General features: G+C 57.4%; 2 protein-coding genes and 11 gene segments (V, D, J or C); 8 read left to right on the top strand and 5 right to left on the bottom strand.

The window, feature by feature from the left end:
* Positions 1-9: 9 nt before the first annotated feature.
* LOC117009989 lies at positions 10-2,957 on the top strand. The segment is given in 3 exon segments: positions 10-99; positions 2,292-2,616; positions 2,842-2,957. Coding segments are annotated over 3 exon segments (531 nt in total).
* A 1,024-nt stretch (positions 2,958-3,981) lies between these two features.
* On the bottom strand, positions 3,982-5,688 carry LOC117009988. The segment is given in 3 exon segments: positions 3,982-4,014; positions 4,572-4,925; positions 5,671-5,688. Coding segments are annotated over 3 exon segments (405 nt in total).
* A 135-nt stretch (positions 5,689-5,823) lies between these two features.
* Positions 5,824-6,334, top strand: LOC117009987 (the record flags this gene model as incomplete). The annotated part of the segment is given in 2 exon segments: positions 5,824-6,176; positions 6,268-6,334. Coding segments are annotated over 2 exon segments (420 nt in total), but the record flags the coding sequence as incomplete, so codon positions are not given.
* A 203-nt stretch (positions 6,335-6,537) lies between these two features.
* LOC117009985 lies at positions 6,538-6,879 on the bottom strand (the record flags this gene model as incomplete). The annotated part of the segment is given in 1 exon segment: positions 6,538-6,879. A coding segment is annotated over 1 exon segment (342 nt), but the record flags the coding sequence as incomplete, so codon positions are not given.
* A 150-nt stretch (positions 6,880-7,029) lies between these two features.
* Positions 7,030-7,530, top strand: LOC117009984. The segment is given in 1 exon segment: positions 7,030-7,530. A coding segment is annotated over 1 exon segment (501 nt).
* Positions 7,531-8,667: 1,137 nt separating this feature from the next.
* LOC117009983 lies at positions 8,668-9,804 on the bottom strand. The segment is given in 3 exon segments: positions 8,668-8,784; positions 9,265-9,653; positions 9,789-9,804. Coding segments are annotated over 3 exon segments (522 nt in total).
* Positions 9,805-9,845: 41 nt separating this feature from the next.
* Positions 9,846-10,713, top strand: LOC117009982. The segment is given in 3 exon segments: positions 9,846-9,894; positions 10,137-10,202; positions 10,292-10,713. Coding segments are annotated over 3 exon segments (537 nt in total).
* A 109-nt stretch (positions 10,714-10,822) lies between these two features.
* LOC117009981 (immunoglobulin alpha-2 heavy chain-like) lies at positions 10,823-11,485 on the bottom strand (the record flags this gene model as incomplete). Its single annotated transcript, XM_033084357.1, has 1 exon — positions 10,823-11,485. A coding segment is annotated over one exon (663 nt), but the record flags the coding sequence as incomplete, so codon positions are not given.
* A 5-nt stretch (positions 11,486-11,490) lies between these two features.
* On the top strand, positions 11,491-12,345 carry LOC117009980. The gene has a single exon (XM_033084356.1). It carries the CDS (start codon positions 11,491-11,493, stop codon positions 12,343-12,345), a length of 855 nt encoding a protein of 284 aa, XP_032940247.1.
* Positions 12,346-13,175: 830 nt separating this feature from the next.
* On the top strand, positions 13,176-13,613 carry LOC117009979 (the record flags this gene model as incomplete). The annotated part of the segment is given in 1 exon segment: positions 13,176-13,613. A coding segment is annotated over 1 exon segment (438 nt), but the record flags the coding sequence as incomplete, so codon positions are not given.
* A 1,328-nt stretch (positions 13,614-14,941) lies between these two features.
* LOC117009978 lies at positions 14,942-15,499 on the top strand. The segment is given in 1 exon segment: positions 14,942-15,499. A coding segment is annotated over 1 exon segment (558 nt).
* Positions 15,500-17,386: 1,887 nt separating this feature from the next.
* Positions 17,387-17,863, top strand: LOC117009977. The segment is given in 1 exon segment: positions 17,387-17,863. A coding segment is annotated over 1 exon segment (477 nt).
* A 28-nt stretch (positions 17,864-17,891) lies between these two features.
* Positions 17,892-18,618, bottom strand: LOC117009976 (the record flags this gene model as incomplete). The annotated part of the segment is given in 2 exon segments: positions 17,892-17,910; positions 18,314-18,618. Coding segments are annotated over 2 exon segments (324 nt in total), but the record flags the coding sequence as incomplete, so codon positions are not given.
* Between the last annotated feature and the right edge of the window lie 3 nt (positions 18,619-18,621).

Genomic DNA, 18,621 nt, shown 5'->3' with positions numbered 1-18,621 from the left:
GGTTACGAAATGAGATGGGTCCGGCAGAGCTTCGGGAAGGGGCTTGAATTCGTGGCACTGATCAGCAGCGATGGAGGTTACACCTTCTATGGGGCCTCGGTGCGGGGCCGGTTCTGGATCTCCAGGGACAACGGGCAGAGCTCGGTGACACTGACCATGAACAGCCTCAAGGACGAGGATTCCGGCGTTTATTTCTGTGCCAAATCTGTCGACAGTTGCTGCGCCGGTATTGCTGCTGTTGATGATGTTGCTGATTTTGGCACCGTCCCCACCTGTCCCTGTGCCCCAGATCCTTGTCTCAAACCCCAACCCTTCACCCCATTGTTTGTTTTGGTTTAGGACAAATTTGGGAGGTCCTGTCCTCATGGTGTCCCACAAGGAAACAGATTCCAGTAAATTCAAACGAACCCAAAAAGATTCACAGCTCAACTTTGGGACCAGGGCTGAAGAATCAGGGTCAGTGCCCAAGGTCACAGTCAAGGGTTGGAGTTTGGGGACATTTGGGGACCTGGGGAAGGGGACGGGGGCAAAACCACCAATAGCATAAGCACCAGCATAACCACCAGTGTTTGTGGCACAGAAATAAACGGCGGAATCCTCGTCCTTGAGGTTGTTCATGGTCAGCGTCACCGAGCTCTGCCCATTGTCCCTGGAGATCGAGAACCGGCCCTGCACCGACGGTGCGTAGAAGGTGCTGCCACTATTGCTGATCTCTGCGACAGATTCCAGCACCTTTCCGGGGCTCTGGCGAACCCAGCACATGTAGGAGTTTCCGAAATTGAGCCCAGATGTGCGGCAAAGCAGAGTCAGGGACCCGCCGGGGGGCTGGAGGTCCCCCCCGCACTCCAGCAGGGTCACGGCCGCCCGGAGCCCTGCGGGAACAAGGGGAGATGGGGATGAGGCGCCGGATCCGGGCATGGCCTGGGCTGGGCGTGGCGCTCTGGGGCCCCTGGGGATGCAGAAACAAAGAGTCTGTGCCCAGTCCAAGTTAACAGGCGTTTATTGTGATTATTATTTACATTTATATCATCTTTGGGCGGCCGTGACCCTGCTGGAGTCTGGGGGGCCCTCCAGCCCCCCGGGGGGTCCCTGACTCTGCTATGCCGCGGCTCTGGGTTCACGTTTGGGAATTACGGAATGAACTGGGTTCGCCAGAGCCCCGGGAAGGCGCTGGAATGGCTCGCAGGGATCAGGAATGATGGAGTGACATACTACACGCCGTCGGTGCGGGGTCGGTTCTCGATCTCCAGGGACAACGGGCAGAGCTCGGTGACGCTGACCATGAACAGCCTCAAGGACGAGGATTCCGCCGTTTATTTCTGTACCAAGGATAACAGAAATAAATGTTGCAATGCTGCTGTTGTTGATGCTCATCATGACCCGAAGCTGCCCCTGCATGGTGCCCAAGTGTCCCAGAACCCTCTCCTCCTTCCCTGAAATCTCCATTCACATTTCAATCCTGGCCCTTTGCCCCAGATCTGCCCCGTTTGCACCAACACCAATCCCTGACCCGAACAACCCGGTTGGTTCTGCCCCAAACTTGATCCCTTTCACCCCAAATCCCCACTTTGTTCCCCAAGAAACAGTCGCACACCCAAACCTCAAATCTCGACTGTTTGGGATATTTTGGGGACCGAGTTTGGGATTCAGAGCCCAGAGTTGAGTTTGGGTCAGGCCCAGCTGGGGTTTGGGGTCGATGACGGTACTGAAGCCAACGGGGGAGGTTTGGGACAAAGGGGCAGGACTGGGACAGAGGCTGGGATTGGGGGAGGGGTCTGGGGACAGCTGTGGACAGGGTGACGGAGACAGGGCCAAAAACCCAAAAGGTCGAAACAAGAACCAAAACCACCATTAGCAGCAAAACCATAACGAGAATCAGGACTCTTGGCACAGAAATAAACGGCGGAATCCTCGTCCTTGAGGTTGTTCATGGTCAGCGTCACCGAGCTCTGCCCGTTGTCCCTCGAGATCGAGAACCGGCCCTTGAACGACGGCGCATAAAAAGCGCTGTCACCATTGGTGTGGATCTGTGCGATGAATTCCAACATCTTCCCGGGACTCTGACGAACCCAGCACATGTGGGAACTCCCGAAATTGAACCCGGAGGCGCGGCAGAGGAGAGTCAGGGACCCCCGGGGCTGGAGCCGAGATGAACACAAATATCCCAATGAACACTTTGTAACTGGGGCTGGGCACAGACTCTTTGTTTCTGCATCCCCAGGGACCCCAGAGCGCCACGCCCAGCCCGGGCCATGCCCGGATCCGGCGCCTCATCCCCATCTCCCCTTGTTCCCGCAGGGCTCCGGGCGGCCGTGACCCTGCTGGAGTGCGGGGGGGACCTCCAGCCCCCCGGGGGGTCCCTGACTCTGCTCTGCCGCGGGAATGGATTTGATTTTGGGAGTTACGGAATGGGCTGGATGCGGCAGAGCCCCCGGAAAGTGCTGGAATACGTTGCAAGTATCAACAGCAATGGTGGCACCACCTACTACGCGCCCTCGGTGCGGGGCCGGTTCACGATCTCCAGGGACAACGGGCAGAGCTCGGTGATGCTGACCATGAACAACCTCAAGGATGAGGATTCCGCCGTTTATTTCTGTGCCAAACATGCTTATAGTGGTGCTTATGTTGCTGCTGCTACTGCTTATATTGATAGATTGGGCCCCATCCCCATTAGGGCGTCCCCACCTGTCCCCACTTGTCCCCAGAAAACCCCAACTCCTGACCCCATTCCTGACCCTGTGGCCCAGCCTGGAACTGGTTCTGCCCCAAATCCCCTCCCCTGACCGCGATCTCCACTCCAGACCCCACCTCCTGACCGTGATTGGCTCTGGGTCGGTGCAGGGCCGGGTCTGGATCTCCAGGCCGAGGATTCCGGCGCCAATTTCTGTGCCCAACGGCACAATGGTGCTGGTGCTGGTTATGCTGGTGCTGCTTCTGTCCCACCCCAGCTGCTCTGACCCCCCCTGACCTTTTCTGCCAATCCCAACCCCTGACCCAACTCTTGGCCGTTCCTCCAAAGCTTTGAGCTCTGCGCCCCAAACCTCAGCACTCGGTCCTGGATCCCAAATTTGGTCTGAAAGGCTTTGAATCAAAGCTCAACTTTGGGCCCAGCGCTAAAGACTCGGGGTCAGTGCTCAAGGACGGGGTCAAGCGTTGGGGTTTGGGGAAAGGGTCTGGGGACATTTGGGGAACAGGTGGGGATGTAGTGACTGGGATGGGGCCAAAACCATCAACAAAACGAACACCAGCGTAATAAGAAGTCGCACCAGAAAAAGCACCCGTGGCACAGAAATAAACAGCAGAATCCTCGTCCTTGAGGCTGTTCATGGTCAGCGTCACAGAGCTCTGCCCGTTGTCCCTGGAGATCGAGAACCGACCCTTGACCGACGGCGCGTAACCGGTGCTGTCACCATCGTCGTTGATCCATGCGACGAATTCCAGCGCCTCCCCGGGTCATTGCCGGACCCAGTACATGTCAAAACTCTCGAAACTGAATCCAGAGCCACGGCAGAGCAGAGTCAGGGACCCCCCGGGGGGCTGGAGGTCCCCCCCGGACTCCAGCAGGGTCACGGCCGCCTCATCCCAGCCCCAAATCTTCACCGGTTCTGCCCCAAACCCCCCCAGGACCCCGTACCCAGCACATCCCAGCCATGGCCTCGAGCTCCCTCCTGCTCCTCGCCCTCCTGGTCCTGCTGGCCCTGCCAGGTGGGTCCCGGGCGCCTCCGGAGCACCACGCCCAGCCCGGGCCACGCCCGGATCCGGCGCCTCATCCCCATCTCCCCTTGTTCCCGCAGGGCTCCGGGCGGCCGTGACCCTGCTGGAGTGCGGGGGGGACCTCCAGCCCCCCGGGGGGTCCCTGACTCTGCTCTGCCGCGGGTCTGGGTTCGATTTTCGGAGTTCCAGCATGTACTGGATCCGTCAGAGGCCCGGGAGGGCGCTGGAATGGCTCTCAGGGATGTACACCGGTGACAGTTACACCCACTATGCACCATCAGTGAAGGGCCGGTTCACGATCTCCAGGGACAACGGGCAGAGCTCGGTGACGCTGACCATGAACAACCTCAAGGACCAGGATTCCGCCGTTTATTTCTGTACCAAGGATAACAGAAATAAATGTTGCAATGCTGCTGTTGTTGATGCACATCATGGCCCGAAGCTGCCCCTGCATGATGCCCAAGTGTCCCAGAACCCTCTCCTCCTTCCCTGAAATCTCCATTCAGATTTCAATCCTGGCCCTTGCCCACAGATCTGCCCCGTTTGCACCAACACCAATCCCTGACCTGAACAACCTGGTTGGTTCTGCCCCAAACTTGATCCCTTTCAGCCAAATCCCCACTTTGTTCCCCAAGAAACAGTCGCACACCCAAACCTCAAATCTCGACTGTTTGGGATATTTTGGGGGCCAAGGTTCGGATTCAGAGCCCAGAGTTGAGTTTGGGCCAGGCCCAGTTGGGATTTGGGGTCGATGGTGGCACTGATGCCAACGGGGGAGGTTTAGGACTAAGGGGCAGGACTGGGAAAGGGGCTGGGATTTGGGGGAGGGGTCTGGGGAAAGTTGGGGACACTGTGACACAGTTGCAATCAAAACGATTAACAAAATTAGCACCAACAACACCAGCACCAGCACTTTTGGCGCAGAAATAAACGCCGGAATCTTCGTCCTTGAGGCTGTTCATGGTCAGCGTCACTGAGCTCTGCCCGTTGTCCCTGGAGATCGTGAAGCGACCCTTGACCGACGGCGCGTAGTCGGTGCCACCATTGCTGTTGATACTCCCAATGTATTCCAGTCCTTTCCCGGGGCTCTGGCGGATCCAGAACATTCCAAAGCTCCCAAAATCGAATCCATTCCCGTGGCAGAGCAGAGTCAGGGACCCCCCGGGGGGCTGGAGGTCCCCCCCGCACTCCAGCAGGGTCACGGTCGCCCGGAGCCCTGCGGGAACAAGGGGAGATGGGGATGAGGCGCCGGATCCGGGCGTGTTGGGGTTAAATTGAGTTTGAACCCAAATATATTGCGTTATTAGCCCTGTTGATGACAGTCGTTAACCCCATAGATTTTTATTATAACCCTGATTACCGATAATTAATAACCCTGAGAAAAATCAATGAAATGAAAAAAATATAAATGAAAAAAGTGAAACAGTTGAATTTAATTATTCCTACTGATTTAGGAGGTTTATCTACAGTTGCCCTTAGTTGTCATCCCTAGTAACTCTAATTAACTGCACTAATTACGGCCCCCAGCAGGTGCCAGCAGTTGCAGCTGCACTGAAACAAAATCCGAAATTTGGGGCCATTTTGGGTCTTTTTGTGGTTTTTTGGGGAAGTCCCCAAAGGGGCGGATCTGGCCCTGAAAGCAGAAAAACCTGAGCCAGAAGAGTTTGGGATCATTTCATTAATTTCTTGTTAATTGCAGTTATTTTCATTATTTTCTGTGATTGTTAAACAGCATTTAAAATAATAAATAAAAGATTGACTCATCTGAATGCAATAAACAACATGTGAAATAATAAATAAATGATTGAATCATCAGGATACAATAAACAGGAATTTAAATACTAAATAAATGATTGAATCATCTGCATACAATAAACAGGGATTTAAAGAGACACTCTGTAGTCCAGACCAATTAACAATTCATTAACACCCCCCAATCCCCCCAGGACCCCGTACCCGGCACATCCCGGCCATGGCCTCGAGCTCCCTCCCGCTCCTCGCCCTCCTGGCCCTGCTGGTCCTGCCAGGTGGGTCCCGGGCGCCTCCGGAGTGCCACGCCCAGCCCGGACCACGCCCGGATCCGGCGCCTCATCCCCATCTCCCCTTGTTCCCGCAGGGCTCCGGGCGGCCGTGACCCTGCTGGAGTGCGGGGGGGACCTCCAGCCCCCCGGGGGTTCCATGGCCCTTGTGTGTCGCACTTCTGGATTTGATTTCGGGAGTTTCTCTGTCCTGTGGGTCCGGCAGAGCCCCGGGAAGGCGCTGGAATGGGTCGCAGGGATCCACAGCGGTGGCGGCAGCAAGTACTACGCATCGTCAGTCAAGGGCCGGTTCTCGATCTCCAGGGACAACGGGCAGAGCTCGGTGACGCTGACCATGAACAGCCTCAAGGACGAGGATTCCGGCATTTATTTCTGCACCAAATCTTACTATGCCAACGAGGGTGATTACAACGCTTGTGCTCAGTGTGTTGCCAGAGCCGATTCACATCCAAGTCCCCATTGCTGGGTCCCCAAATTTCCCAAAATTCCCCCAAAATTCCAGTTCCTGTTTCAGTGCCGAACGTACCGGTGGTGTTGGTGATGACCCCGGTGCTCGTTACGTTGATGATTTTCACCCGTAGCCGTCATCCAATCCCCATCAGTCCCCAAACGAAGACAAAAGAGGCTCCAAACAATCCCCACACTGGAGATGCAGAACTCCCAGGGCTGTTACAGCTTGGGCCCAGCGCTGAAGATTCGGGGTTGGTGCTCAAGGTGGGGGTGAAGGGTTGGGATTTGGGGAAGGGTCTGGGGACATTTGGGGACGGGTGAGAGGGATGGGGCCTTAAACATCAACATAATTAGCAGCAGTGCCTCTGCCACTATCAGCAGATTTGGCGCAGAAATAAACGGCGGAATCCTCGTCCTTGAGGTTGTTCATGGTCAGCGTCACCGAGCTCTGCCTGTTGTCCCTGGAGATCGTGAACTGGCCCTTGACTGATGCTGTGTACCAGGTGCTGCCATCGTTGTGGATACTCGCAACGAAATCCAGCGCCTTCCCGGGGCTCTGTCGGACCCAGCTCATTCCGAAACTCCCAAACGTGAACCCAGACTCGCGGCAGAGCAGAGCCAGGGACCCTCCGGGGGGCTGGAGGTCCCCCCCACACTCCAGCAGGGTCACGGCCGCCCGGAGCCCTGCGGGAACAAGGGGAGATGGGGATGAGGCGCCGGATCTGGGCGTGGTCCGGGCTGGGCGTGGCGCTCCGGAGGCACCCGGGACCCACCTGACAGGGCCAGCAGGACCAGGAGGGCGAGGAGCGGGAGGGAGCTCGAGGCCATGGCCAGGATGTGCCGGGTACGGGGTCCTGCGGGGTTTGGGGCAGAACCGGTGAAGATTTGGGGCTGGGATGAGGCGGTCGTGACCGTGCTGGAGTGCGGGGGGGACCTCCAGCCCCCCGGGGGGTCCCTGACTCTGCTCTGCCGTGCCTCTGGGTTCAATTTTGGGAGTTATTACATGCACTGGGTTCGGCAGAGCCCCGGGAAGGCGTTGGAATGGCTTGGAATGATCAGTAGCAGTGGTGGCAGCACCTGGTATGCGCCGTCGGTCAAGGGCCGGTTCACGATCTCCAGGGACAACGGGCAGAACTCGGTGACGCTGACCATGAACAACCTCAAGGACGAGGATTCCGCCATTTATTTCTGCGCCAAGGATGCTTATGGTGCTGGTGGTTACTATGCTGATGCTCATTATATTGATGGTTTCATCCCTTACCCAGTCACTGTGTCCCCACCAACCCCCAAATGTCCCCAGACCCTTCCCCCAAACCCCAACCCTTGACCCCACCCTTGAGCACTGACCCCGAGTCTTTAGTGCTGTCCCAAAGTTGAGCTTTAGCCCAAAGTCTTTAAGACCAAAGTTTGGATCCAGGGCCGAGTGCTGAGGTTTGGGGCGCAGAGCTCAAAGCTTTGGAGGAACGGCCAAGAGTTGGGTCAGGGGTGGGGATTGGTAGAAAAGGTCAGGGGGGGTCAGAGCAGCCAGGGTGGGACAGAACCAGCACCAGCATAACCAGCACCAGCACCATTGTGCCGTTGGGCACAGAAATTGGCACTGGAATCCTCGGCCTGGAGATCCAGACCCGGCCCTGCACCGATCCAGAGCCAATCACGGTCAGGGCGTGGGGTCGAGAGTCGAGATGGGGGTCAGGGGAGGGCAGTTGGGGCAGAACCAGTTCCAGTCTGGGCCAGGGGTGCAGGAATGGGGTCAGGGGTTGGGGTTTGGGGGAGGGGTCTGGGGACAGATTGGGGAAAGCTGGGGAAAAAGTGACAGGGATGGGGCCAGAACCGTCAACAAAACCAGCACCAGTAGTAGCGCCAGTGCGTGCACTTTCGGCACAGAAATAAACGGCGGAATCCTCAACCTTGAGGCTGTTCATGGTCAGCGTCACCGAGCTCTGCCCGTTGTCCCTGGAGATTGAGATCCGGTCCCTGAGGGACGGCGCGTAACCGGTGCTGCCTCCATCATTGCTGATACTGGCGACGTATTCCAGCGCCTTCCCGGGGCTCTGCCGCATCCACCCCATTCCAACACTCCCAAAATCGAATCCATTGCCGTGGGAGAGCAGAGTCAGGGACCCCCCGGCAGGCTGGAGGTCCCCCCCACACTCAGCAACCCAGAGCTGAGGATTTGACACAAAGAGCTGAGAATTCAGGGCAGAGCCGATCCAGGGGTGCAGCAAAGGGTCGGGGTTGGGCCAAGGGCTGAGATTTGGGGTGTGGGGACAGGTGGGGACACAAGGATTGGGGCAGGGCCGAAGGCCACCATGACCAGGATGAGGAAGAGCATCAGCACAGAAACCACACGGAGTTTTGGCACAGAAATTGGTGCCGTGACCCTGCTGGAGTCCGGGGGGGACCTCCAGCCCCCTGGGGCATCTTTGGCCCTTGTTTGCCGCACCTCCGGTTTCACTCTCGGGGATTATGGGATGTACTGGATCCGGCAGAGCTCTGGGAAGGCGCTGGAATTGGTGGCAGCGATCAGCAGTGCTGGCAGCACCACCTGGTTCGGGCTCTCGGTGCAGGGTCGGTTCTCGATCTCCAGGGACAATGGGCAGAGCTCAGTGACGCTGACCATGAACAGCCTCAAGGACGAGGATTCCGCCGTTTATTTCTGTGCCAGAAATGCTGGAGCTTGTTCAGGCTTTGGTTGTACTGCTTGTCATATTGACGGTGCAGGGCCACAGCCTCACTTGTCCCCAAATGTCCCCAGAGCCTTTCCAGTAACCCAACTGCTGACTCCATTCCTGTGCCCGCGACCCAGCCTGGAACTGGTTCAGCTCCAAATCTCCACCCCTGACCTTTTCTGCCAATCCCAACCTCTGACCCAACTCTTGGCCGTTCCTCCAAAGCTTTGAGCTCTGCACCCCAACCCTCAGCACTCGGCCCTGGATCCCAAATTTGGTCTTAAAGACTTTAAATCAAAACTCAACTTTGGGACAGCACTAAAGACTCGGGGTCAGAGCTCAAGGTTGTGATCAAGGGTTCGGGTTTGGGTGGAGGATCTGGGGACATTTGCGGACAGGTGGGACACAATGATGGGTAAGGCATTGCAACCATCAATACAACCAGCACAAGAAGCAGAACAACCAGCACCAGCACTTTTGGCGCAGAAATAAATGGCGGAATCCTCGTCCTTGAGGTTGTTCATGGTCAGCGTCACCGAACTCTGCCCGTTGTCCCTGGAGATCGTGAACCGGTCCTTGACTGACGACGCGTAGTGGATGGAACCGCCATTGTTGCCGATCTCTGCAACGTATTCCAACCCCTTTCCGGGTCTTTGGCGGATCCAGTGCATGGCGTAACTCCCAAACGTGAACCCAGACCCGCGGCAGAGCAGAGTCAGGGACCCCCCAGGGGGCTGGAGGTCCCCCCCGCACTCCAGCAGGGTCACGGCCACCCGGAGCCCTGCAGGAACAAGGGGAGATGGGGATGAGGCGCCGGATCCGGGCGTGTGGGGTTAAATTGACTTTGAACCCAAAAATATTCCATAGTTAGCCCTGATGATGACAGTCATTAATCTCAATAAGTTTTTATTATTACCCTGATTTCCAATCATTAATAACCCTGAGAAAAATCAATTAAATGAAAAAAATATAAATGAAAAAATTAAAACAGTTGAATTTAATTATTCCTACTGATCTAGGCGGTTTATCTAGAGTTACCCTTAGTTGTCATCCATAGTAACTCTAATTAACTGCGCTAATTACGGCCCCCAGCAGGTGCCAGCAGCTGCAGCTGCACTGAAAGCAAAACCTGAAATTTGGGGCCATTTTGGGCCTTTTGTGGCTTTTTGAGGAAGTCCCCAAAGGGGCGGATCCGGCCCTGAGAGCAGAAAAACCTGAGCCAGGAGGGTTTGAGTTGAATTCATTAATTGCTTGTTATGTGCAGTTATTTTCATTACCCCAGGATCTCACCATCCCCTCCTCACCCTCCTGGCCCTGCTGGCCCTGCCAGGTGGGTCCCGGGCACCTCCGGAGCGCCACGCCCAGCCCGGGCCACGCCCAGATCCGGCGCCTCATCCCCATCTCCCCTTGTTCCCGCAGGGCTCCGGGCGGCCGTGATCCTGCTGGAGTGCGGGGGGGACCTCCAGCCCCCCGGGGGGTCCCTGACTCTGCTCTGCCGCGCCTCCGGGTTTGATTTCTGGAGTTACTACATGGCGTGGGTCCGCCAGGGCCCCGGGAAGGGACTGGAATTCGTCGCACAGATCAGCGACAGTGGTGGCAGCACCTGGCACTCACCGTCAGTCAAGGGTCAGTTCACGATCTCCAGGGACAACGGGCAGAGCTCGGTGACGCTGACCATGAACAACCTCAAGGACGAGGATTCCGCCGTTTATTTCTGCGCCAAGGGTGCTGATGTTTTTTATGCTGCTCATGGTGTTCATTATATTGATGGTTTTGTTCCCACCTTTCCCCAAATGTCCCAGACCCTTCCCCCAAACGCCAACCCTCGACCCCAACCCTGAGCACTGAACCGAAATCTTCAGCGCTGGACCCAAAGTTGAGCTTTGATTCAAAGTCTTTAAGACCAAAGTTTGGATCCAGGGCCGAGTGCTGAGGTTTGGGGCGCAGAGCTCAGAGCTTTGCAGGAACGGCCAAGAGTTGGGCCAGGGGTTTGATCTTTTCCCATCTCAGTCTCCAGGACGAGGATTCCAGCACTGATTTCTGCCCCAAATCCGTTGGAGGTCGATGCCATGAATTGGTTTTGGTGATTTTGGTGCCAGGATTTGAGCGGATGTGTTGGACAATGACTCTGGAGTTGTCCCCACCTTGTCCCCAGCTGGAGGGAGGGGCCAGAACTGGGGCGGGGGGGGGCAGGGGTCTGGGGAAGGGGCTGGGGACAGGTGGGAATGCAGTGACGGGTAAGGGATTGCAAACATCAATACAAGCAGCACAAGCAGCACCACAAGCACCAGAATCTTTGGCGCAGAAATAAACGGCGGAATCCTCGTCCTTGAGGTTGTTCATGGTCAGCGTCACCGAGCTCTGCCCGTTGTCCCTGGAGATCGTGACCCGGCCCTTGAACGACGGCGCGTAGTAGGTGCTGCCACCGTTGCTGCTGATCCCTGCGATCCATTCCAGCGCCTTCCCGGGACTCTGACGGATCCAGTACATGTCATAACTCCCAAATGTGAATCCATTCCCCCGGCAGAGCAGAGTCAGGGACCCCCCGGGGGGCTGGAGGTCCCCCCCGCACTCCAGCAGGGTCACGGCCGCCCGGAGCCCTGCGGGAACAAGGGGAGATGGGGACGAGGCGCCAGATCCGGGCGTGGCCTGGGATGGGCGTGGCACTCTGGGGCCCCTGGGGATGCAGAAACAAAGAGTCTGTGCCCAGTCCCAGTTACAAAGGTGTTTATTTTGATTATTATTTACATTCTTATCATCTTTGGGCAGCCGTGACCCTGCTGGAGTCCGGGGGGGACCTCCAGCCCCCCGGGGGGTCCCTGACTCTGCTCTGCCGTGGATCTGGATTCGATTTTGGGGGTTATGGAATGATCTGGATCCGCCAAAGACCCGGAAAGGGATTGGAATATGTTGCAGAGATTGACTATGATGACGACACTTACTACGCGTCGTCGGTGCAGGGCCGGTTCTCGATCTCCAGGGACAACGGGCAGAGCTCGGTGACGCTGACCATGAACGACCTCAAGGACGAGGATTCCGCCGTTTATTTCTGTGCCAAAAGTGCTGTTGCTGGTTGGGGTGCTGATGGCGCTGGTGCTGGTTTTGTTGATGGTTTCAGCCCCGTCCCCCTCCTCAGGTCTCCACCTGTCCCCAAATTGTCGGAGCCCGGTTTGGTTTTTGGCAGCCTGGAAACCAACGGGAGGATTTGTTCCTGCTCTGTGCATTCCTGTTCTGGAGGAGCAAACCTGGAAGGGCCCTTTTGTGTCCCTGCAGGAGCGCAGGGAGCAGGGCCCGGCCCCGGCACAGCGTTTGTCCAGGCTCAGATAAAACCGGCAATCCTTCAATCCTGCACGGGGGGAGAGCACAAAGAGCGGGGAGGAGACCCCGAGGGCGGGGGAGCAGGAGTCGGGGTCCAGAGGGAAGGGAAGGAGGAGACGCCGCGAGTTTGGGCTGAGCCCACAGCCGGCAATTAGTCTCCATCTGTTAATTAATTCATGGTACAGCTTCTCCTGCCCCTGCTCCATCTACTGAACCTGAATTTATTCTTTCTTTATGTTTTTAATACAGATATCATTAAACACTTTATGTTTCAACCCTACCCTGCTTTTCATTCTTATCTGACCCCACGGCAGGAACTGAGAGCAGTGGAATTGGGAAAACCAAACCAAGGGGGAGGTGGTGAAAGCTTTGGAGGAACGGCTAAGAGTTGGGTCAAGGGTTGGGATTGGCAGAAAAGGTCAGGGTTGGTCAAAGCAGCTGAAGGGGCGGCAACAGCACCCCAACCATTACCATCAACCCATTTGGCACAGAAATAAACGCCAGAATCCTCGTCCTTGAGGTTGTTCATGGTCAGCGTCACCGAGCTCTGCCCGTTGTCCCTGGAGATCGAGAACCGGCCCTGGACCGATGGTGCGTACCAGGTGTAACCATTGCTGTTGATCCCTGTGACAAATTCCAACCCCTTCCCAGGGCTCTGGTGGACCCACAGAAATCCATAAGGGCCAAAATCGAATCCATTCCCGCGGCAGAGCAGAGTCAGGGCCCCCCGGGGGGCTGGAGGTCCCCCCCGCACTCCAGCAGGGTCACGGCCGCCTCATCCCAGCCCCAAATCTTCCACGGTTAAGCCCCAAACCCCCCCAGGACCCCGTACCCGGCACATCCCGGCCATGGCCTCGAGCTGCCTCCCGCTCCTCACCCTCCTGGCCCTGCTGGCCCTGCCAGGTGGGTCCCGGGCGCCTCCGGAGCGCCACGCCCAGCCCGGGCCACGCCCGGATCCGGCGCCTCATCCCCATCTCCCCTTGTTCCCGCAGGGCTCCGGGCGGCCGTGACCCTGCTGGAGTGCGGGGGGGACCTCCAGCCCCCCGGGGGGTCCCTGACTCTGCTCTGCCGCGGGAGTGGATTCGATTTCGGGAGTTATGGAATGAATTGGGTTCGCCAGAGCCCCAGGAAGGGGCTGGAATACGTTGGATGTATCAACAATGGTGGCAGCACCTACTACGCGCCGTCGTTCAAGGGTCGGGTCACGATCTCCAGGGACAACGGGCAGAGCTCGGTGACGCTGACCATGAACAACCTCAAGGACGAGGATTCCGCCGTTTATTTCTGCGGCAGAAGTTACAGCAGTGGTTGTGGTTCTGCTGCTGGTTATTCTGATGGTTTTGGCAAGATTCTTGTCCCGGTCACTTCGTCCCCACCTGTCCCCAATTGTCCCCAGACCCTTCCCCCGAATCCCAACCCTTGACCTGACCTTGAGCACTGGCCCCGAGTCTTCAGTGCTGTCCCAAAGTTGAGTTTTGATTCAAAGTCTTTAAGAGCAAATTTTGGATCCAGGGCCGAGTGCTGAGGTTTGGGGCGCAGAGCTCAAAGCTTTGGAGGATCGGCCAAGAGTTGGGTCAGGGGTTGAGATTGGCAGGAAAGGTCAGGGGGGGTCAGAGCAGCTGGGCTGGGATGGAACCAGCACTGGCATCAGCATTATAAGCATAACCACTGTCACGTTTGGCACAGAAATAAACGGCGGAATCCTCGTCCTTGAGGTTGTTCATGGTCAGTGTCACCGAGCTCTGCCCGTTGTCCCTGGAGATCGTGAACCGGCCCTTGACTGACGGCGCATAGATGGTGTTGGCTCCATTGGGACTGATATGTGCAATACGGGCAGAGCTCCATTGGGACTGATATGTGCAATACGGGCAGAGCTCGGTGACGCTGACCATGAACAGCCTCAAGGACGAGGATTCCGCCGTTTATTTCTGTGCCAAATATTCTGGTAGTGGTTGGGGTGGTGGTCGTGCTCAGTATATTGATGTTCCTGGCCTCGTCCCCGTCCCTCCTCCTGTACCCAGATGTCCCCAGACCCCCCCTTCCATCAGTGCCATCGGTGCCTGTGGTGCCGTCAGGGACTGAGGATCGCGCTTTGTGCCGAGGGAATGAACTGGAGAGGGCGCAGAGCAAAGGGGCGGCATGGTGATTGTGTTCATGTGTGCGTGTGACACGGCTGAGGGACGGGGACAGAGTTGGGGCAGGGCTGAGCGCTGGGGAGGGTCTGGGGACATTTGGGGACAGCTGGGGACACGGTGACAGGGAAGGGGTTGAAACCGCCACCATGTTCAGCATGAGGACTGCCGTCAGCATAAGCAGATCTGGCGCAGAAATAAACGGCGGAATCCTCGTCCTTGAGGTTGTTCATGGTCAGCGTCACCGAGCTCTGCCCGTTGTCCCTGGAGATCGAGAACCGGCCCTGCACGGACGGTGTGTAGTTGGTGTATTGGCCATCACTGCGGATCTGTGCAACCCATCTCAGCGCCGTCCCAGGGCTCTGACGGATCCACATCATTCCATGACTGCCAAAATTGAATCCATTGCCGCGGCAGAGCAGAGACAGGGACCCCCCGGAGGGCTGGAGGTCCCCCCCACACTCAGCAGCCCAGAGCTGAGGATTTGACACAAAGAGCTGAGAATGCAGAGCAGAGCTGATCCAGGGGTGCAGCAAAGGGTGGGGGTTGGGCCAAGGGCTGAGATTTGGGGTGTGGGGACAGGTGGGGACACAACGATGGGGGCAGGGCCAAAACCAGCATGACCAGGATGAGGAACAAGATCAGCACAGCAACCATCCGGAGTTTTGGCACAGAAATTGGTGCCGTGACCCTGCTGGAGTCCGGGGGGGACCTCCAGCCCCCTGGGGCATCTTTGGCCCTTGTTTGCCGCACCTCCGGTTTCACTCTCGGGGATTATGGGATGTACTGGATCCGGCAGAGCTCTGGGAAGGCGCTGGAATTGGTGGCAGCGATCAGCAGTGCTGGCAGCACCACCTGGTTCGGGCTCTCGGTGCAGGGCCGTGTCACGATCTCCAGGGACAACGGGCAGAGCTCGGTGACGCTGACCATGAACAACCTCAAGGACGAGGATTCCGCCGTTTATTTCTGTGCCAGAAATGCTGGAGCTTGTTCAGGCTCTGGTTGTACTGCTTGTCATATTGACGGTGCAGGGCCACAGCCTCACTTGTCCCCAAATGTCCCCAGAGCCTTTCCAGTAACCCAACTGCTGACTCCATTCCTGTGCCTGCGACCCAGCTGGAACTGGTTCAGCCCCAAATCCCCTCCCCTGACCTTCTCTGCCAATCCCAACCCCTGACCCAACTCTTGGCCGTTCCTCCAAAGCTTTGAGCTCTGCGCCCCAAACCTCAGCACTCGGCCCTGGATCCAAAGCTTCGTCCAAAAATCTTTGGGGTAAAGATCAACTTTGGAACAGCACTAATGACACGGGCTCAGTGTTCAAGGTCGGGTCAAGGGTTGGGGTTTCGGGGAAGGGTCTGGGGACATTTGGGGACCGGTGGGGACACAGTGATATGGTTTCAACCAAAACCAACTACAAAAAAACCACCAGCCCAACCACCATAACCATCAGCATTTTTGGCACAGAAATAAACGGCGGAATCCTCGCCCTTGAGGTTGTTCATGGTCAGCGTCACCGAGCTCTGCCCGTTGTCCCTGGAGATCGTGAACTGGCCCTGCACCGATGTCACGTACCGGGTGTAACCACCATTGTCGATACTCGCAACGACTTCCAGTCCCTTCCCAGGACTCTGACGGATCCAGAACATTCCATAATCCCCAAAATCAAATCCATTCCCGTGGCAGAGCAGAGTCAGGGACCCCCTGGGGGGCTGGAGGTCCCCCCCGCACTCCAGCAGGGTCACGGCCGCCCGGAGTCCTGCGGGAACAAGGGGAGATGGGGATGAGGCGCCGGATCCGGGCGTGGCCCGGGCTGGGCGTGGCGCTCCGGAGGCGCCCGGGTGTGTAGAAACAAAGAATCTGTACCCAGTCCCCGTTACAAATAGTTCATTGGGATATTTGTGTTCATCTCCACTCCGGGCGGCCGTGACCCTGCTGGAGTGCGGGGGGGACCTCCAGCCCCCCGGGGAGTCCCTGACTCTGCTCTACCGTGGTAATGGGTTCACGTTTAGCAGTTACGGAATATTCTGGATCCGCCAGAGCCCCGGGAAGGCGCTGGAATGGCTCACAGGGATCGACAACAGTGGCGGTGCCTTCTACACACCGTCAGTCAAGGGCCGGTTCTCGCTCTCCAGGGACAACGGGCAGAGCTCAGTGACGCTGACCATGAACAACCTCAAGGACGAGGATTCCGCCGTTTATTTCTGTGCCAAAAATTCTGATCCCTATGGAAATGTTGCTTGGTCTAGTGAAGTTGGCGGCTTCAACCTCATCCTCGTCACTGTGTCTCCACTCCTCCCCAAATGTCCCCAGACCCTTCCCCCAAGCCCCAAACCTTCATCCCAACCTCCAACATTATCCCGCAGTCTTTAGTGCTGGGCCCAAAGTTGAGTCCATTTGAATCTGTTGGAATCTGTTCCCTAGAGGAGCCCCGCTGTGAGGTGTCCTCCCAAATTGGAAATGAACCCAAAAAAAAATAAAAGGGTGAAGGGTTGAAATTTGGGGGAAGGGTCTGGGGCATGGGGGGTAGAGGGGAAGCTGTGATGGGGACACAGTCAAACCCTCCAATTCCATCAGCAACAGCCCAACCATCAGCAGCAAAACCGGAAACACTGCCCAAAAGTTTCACACAGAAATAAACGGCGGAATCCTCGCCCTTGAGGTTGTTCATGGTCAGCGTCACCGAGCTCTGCCCGTTGTCCCTGGAGATCCTGAACCGACCCTTGACCGACGGCGCGTAGTTGGTGCTACCACTGCTGCTGATCATTGCAACGAATTCCAGCGCCTTCCCGAGTCGTTGTCGGATCCAGAACATGGTGAAACTCCAGAATGTGAATCCATTTCCGCGGCAGAGCAGAGTCAGGGACCCCCCGGGGGGCTGGAGGTCCCACCCGCACTCCAACAGGGTCACGGCCGCCCGGAGCCCTGCGGGAACAAGGGGAGATGGGGATGAGGCGCCGGATCCGGGCGTGGCCTGGGCTGGGCGTGGCACTCCGGAGGCGCCCGGTACCCACCTGGCAGGGCCAGCAGGGCCAGGAGGGCGAGGAGCGGGAGGGAGCTCGAGGCCATGGCCGGGATGTGCTGGGTACGGGGTCCTGGGGGCTTTGGGGCAAAAACAGTGAAGATTTGGGACTGGGATGAGGCGGCCGTGACCCTGCTGGAGTGCGGGGGGGACCTCCAGCCCCCCGGGGGGTCCCTGACTCTGCTCTGCCGTGGGTCTGGGTTCGATTTTGGGAACTACGAAATCTACTGGATCCGTCAGAGCCCTGGGAAGGGACTGGAATGGATCGCACAGATCAACAGCGCTGGTGACAACTCCGAGTACGCGCCGTCGGTCAAGGGCCGGTTCTCGCTCTCCAGGGACAACGGGCAGAGCTCGGTGACGCTGACCATGAACAACCTCAAGGACGAGGATTCCGCCGTTTATTTCTGCTCCAGATGTTACACCAATAACTGTGAATGGGCGGCTTCTGCTGTTTTTGATTTCGCACATGGTGCTGGCTGTGGCCCAATGCGGGAAGAGCTGGCTCACCATATGTCCTAGAAATCCCCAAATTTTCCCCCAAATGCCAGACATTGATCCCATACTTCAGCTACTCACCAAGACTCCTCCATCGTGACCCCAATTCTCAATTTTTGCCCCAATTTTGGCCCAAATCTCCCCCGGCTCCCCCTCCCCTGACTGGTCGAGGTGACGCGGAGCCGACGCCGGCAGAAGCGGTTCGGTGCCGGGTCTGGGGTCGGGCCGGAGCCTTTGCCCAAATCCCTGAATTTCTGATTTTTGGGTTGAGATTTGGGGCAGAACCAGGGGAGGGTTTGGGGTCAGTGGTGACTATCGGGGCAGCCAAGGGAGACTGGGGACAAAGGGTCAGGACTGGAGCAAGGGCTGGGGTTAAAATTCGGTGTTTTGGGGTCTTAGGTGTTTTGGGACAGGTGGTCATGACCAGCACGGTCAGCATAACCAGCAGCAGCCCAGCAATTAGAACAGGAAGTTTTAGCGCAGAAATAAACGGCGGAATCCTCGTCCTTGAGGTTGTTCATGGTCAGCGTCACCGAGCTCTGCCCGTTGTCCCTGGAGATCGTGATCCGGCCCTTGACCGACGGCGCGTAGTTGGTGGTCCCACCATTGCTGCTGATCCCTGCGATCCATTCCAGCGCATTCCCTGGGCTCTGGCGAACCCACTGCATGTAGTAACTCCCAAAATCAAATCCAGATCCACGGCAGAGCAGAGTCAGGGACCCCCCGGGGGCTGCAGGTCCCCCCCTGCACTCCAGCAGGGTCACGGCCGCCCGGAGCCCTGC

The sequence above is a fragment of the Catharus ustulatus genome, chromosome 38 (genome assembly GCF_009819885.2).
Source record: "Catharus ustulatus isolate bCatUst1 chromosome 38, bCatUst1.pri.v2, whole genome shotgun sequence".
Taxonomy (NCBI): domain Eukaryota; kingdom Metazoa; phylum Chordata; class Aves; order Passeriformes; family Turdidae; genus Catharus; species Catharus ustulatus.
The sequence above is the reverse complement of the archived record's forward strand: the minus strand, read 5'-3'. Positions and strand labels throughout refer to the sequence as shown.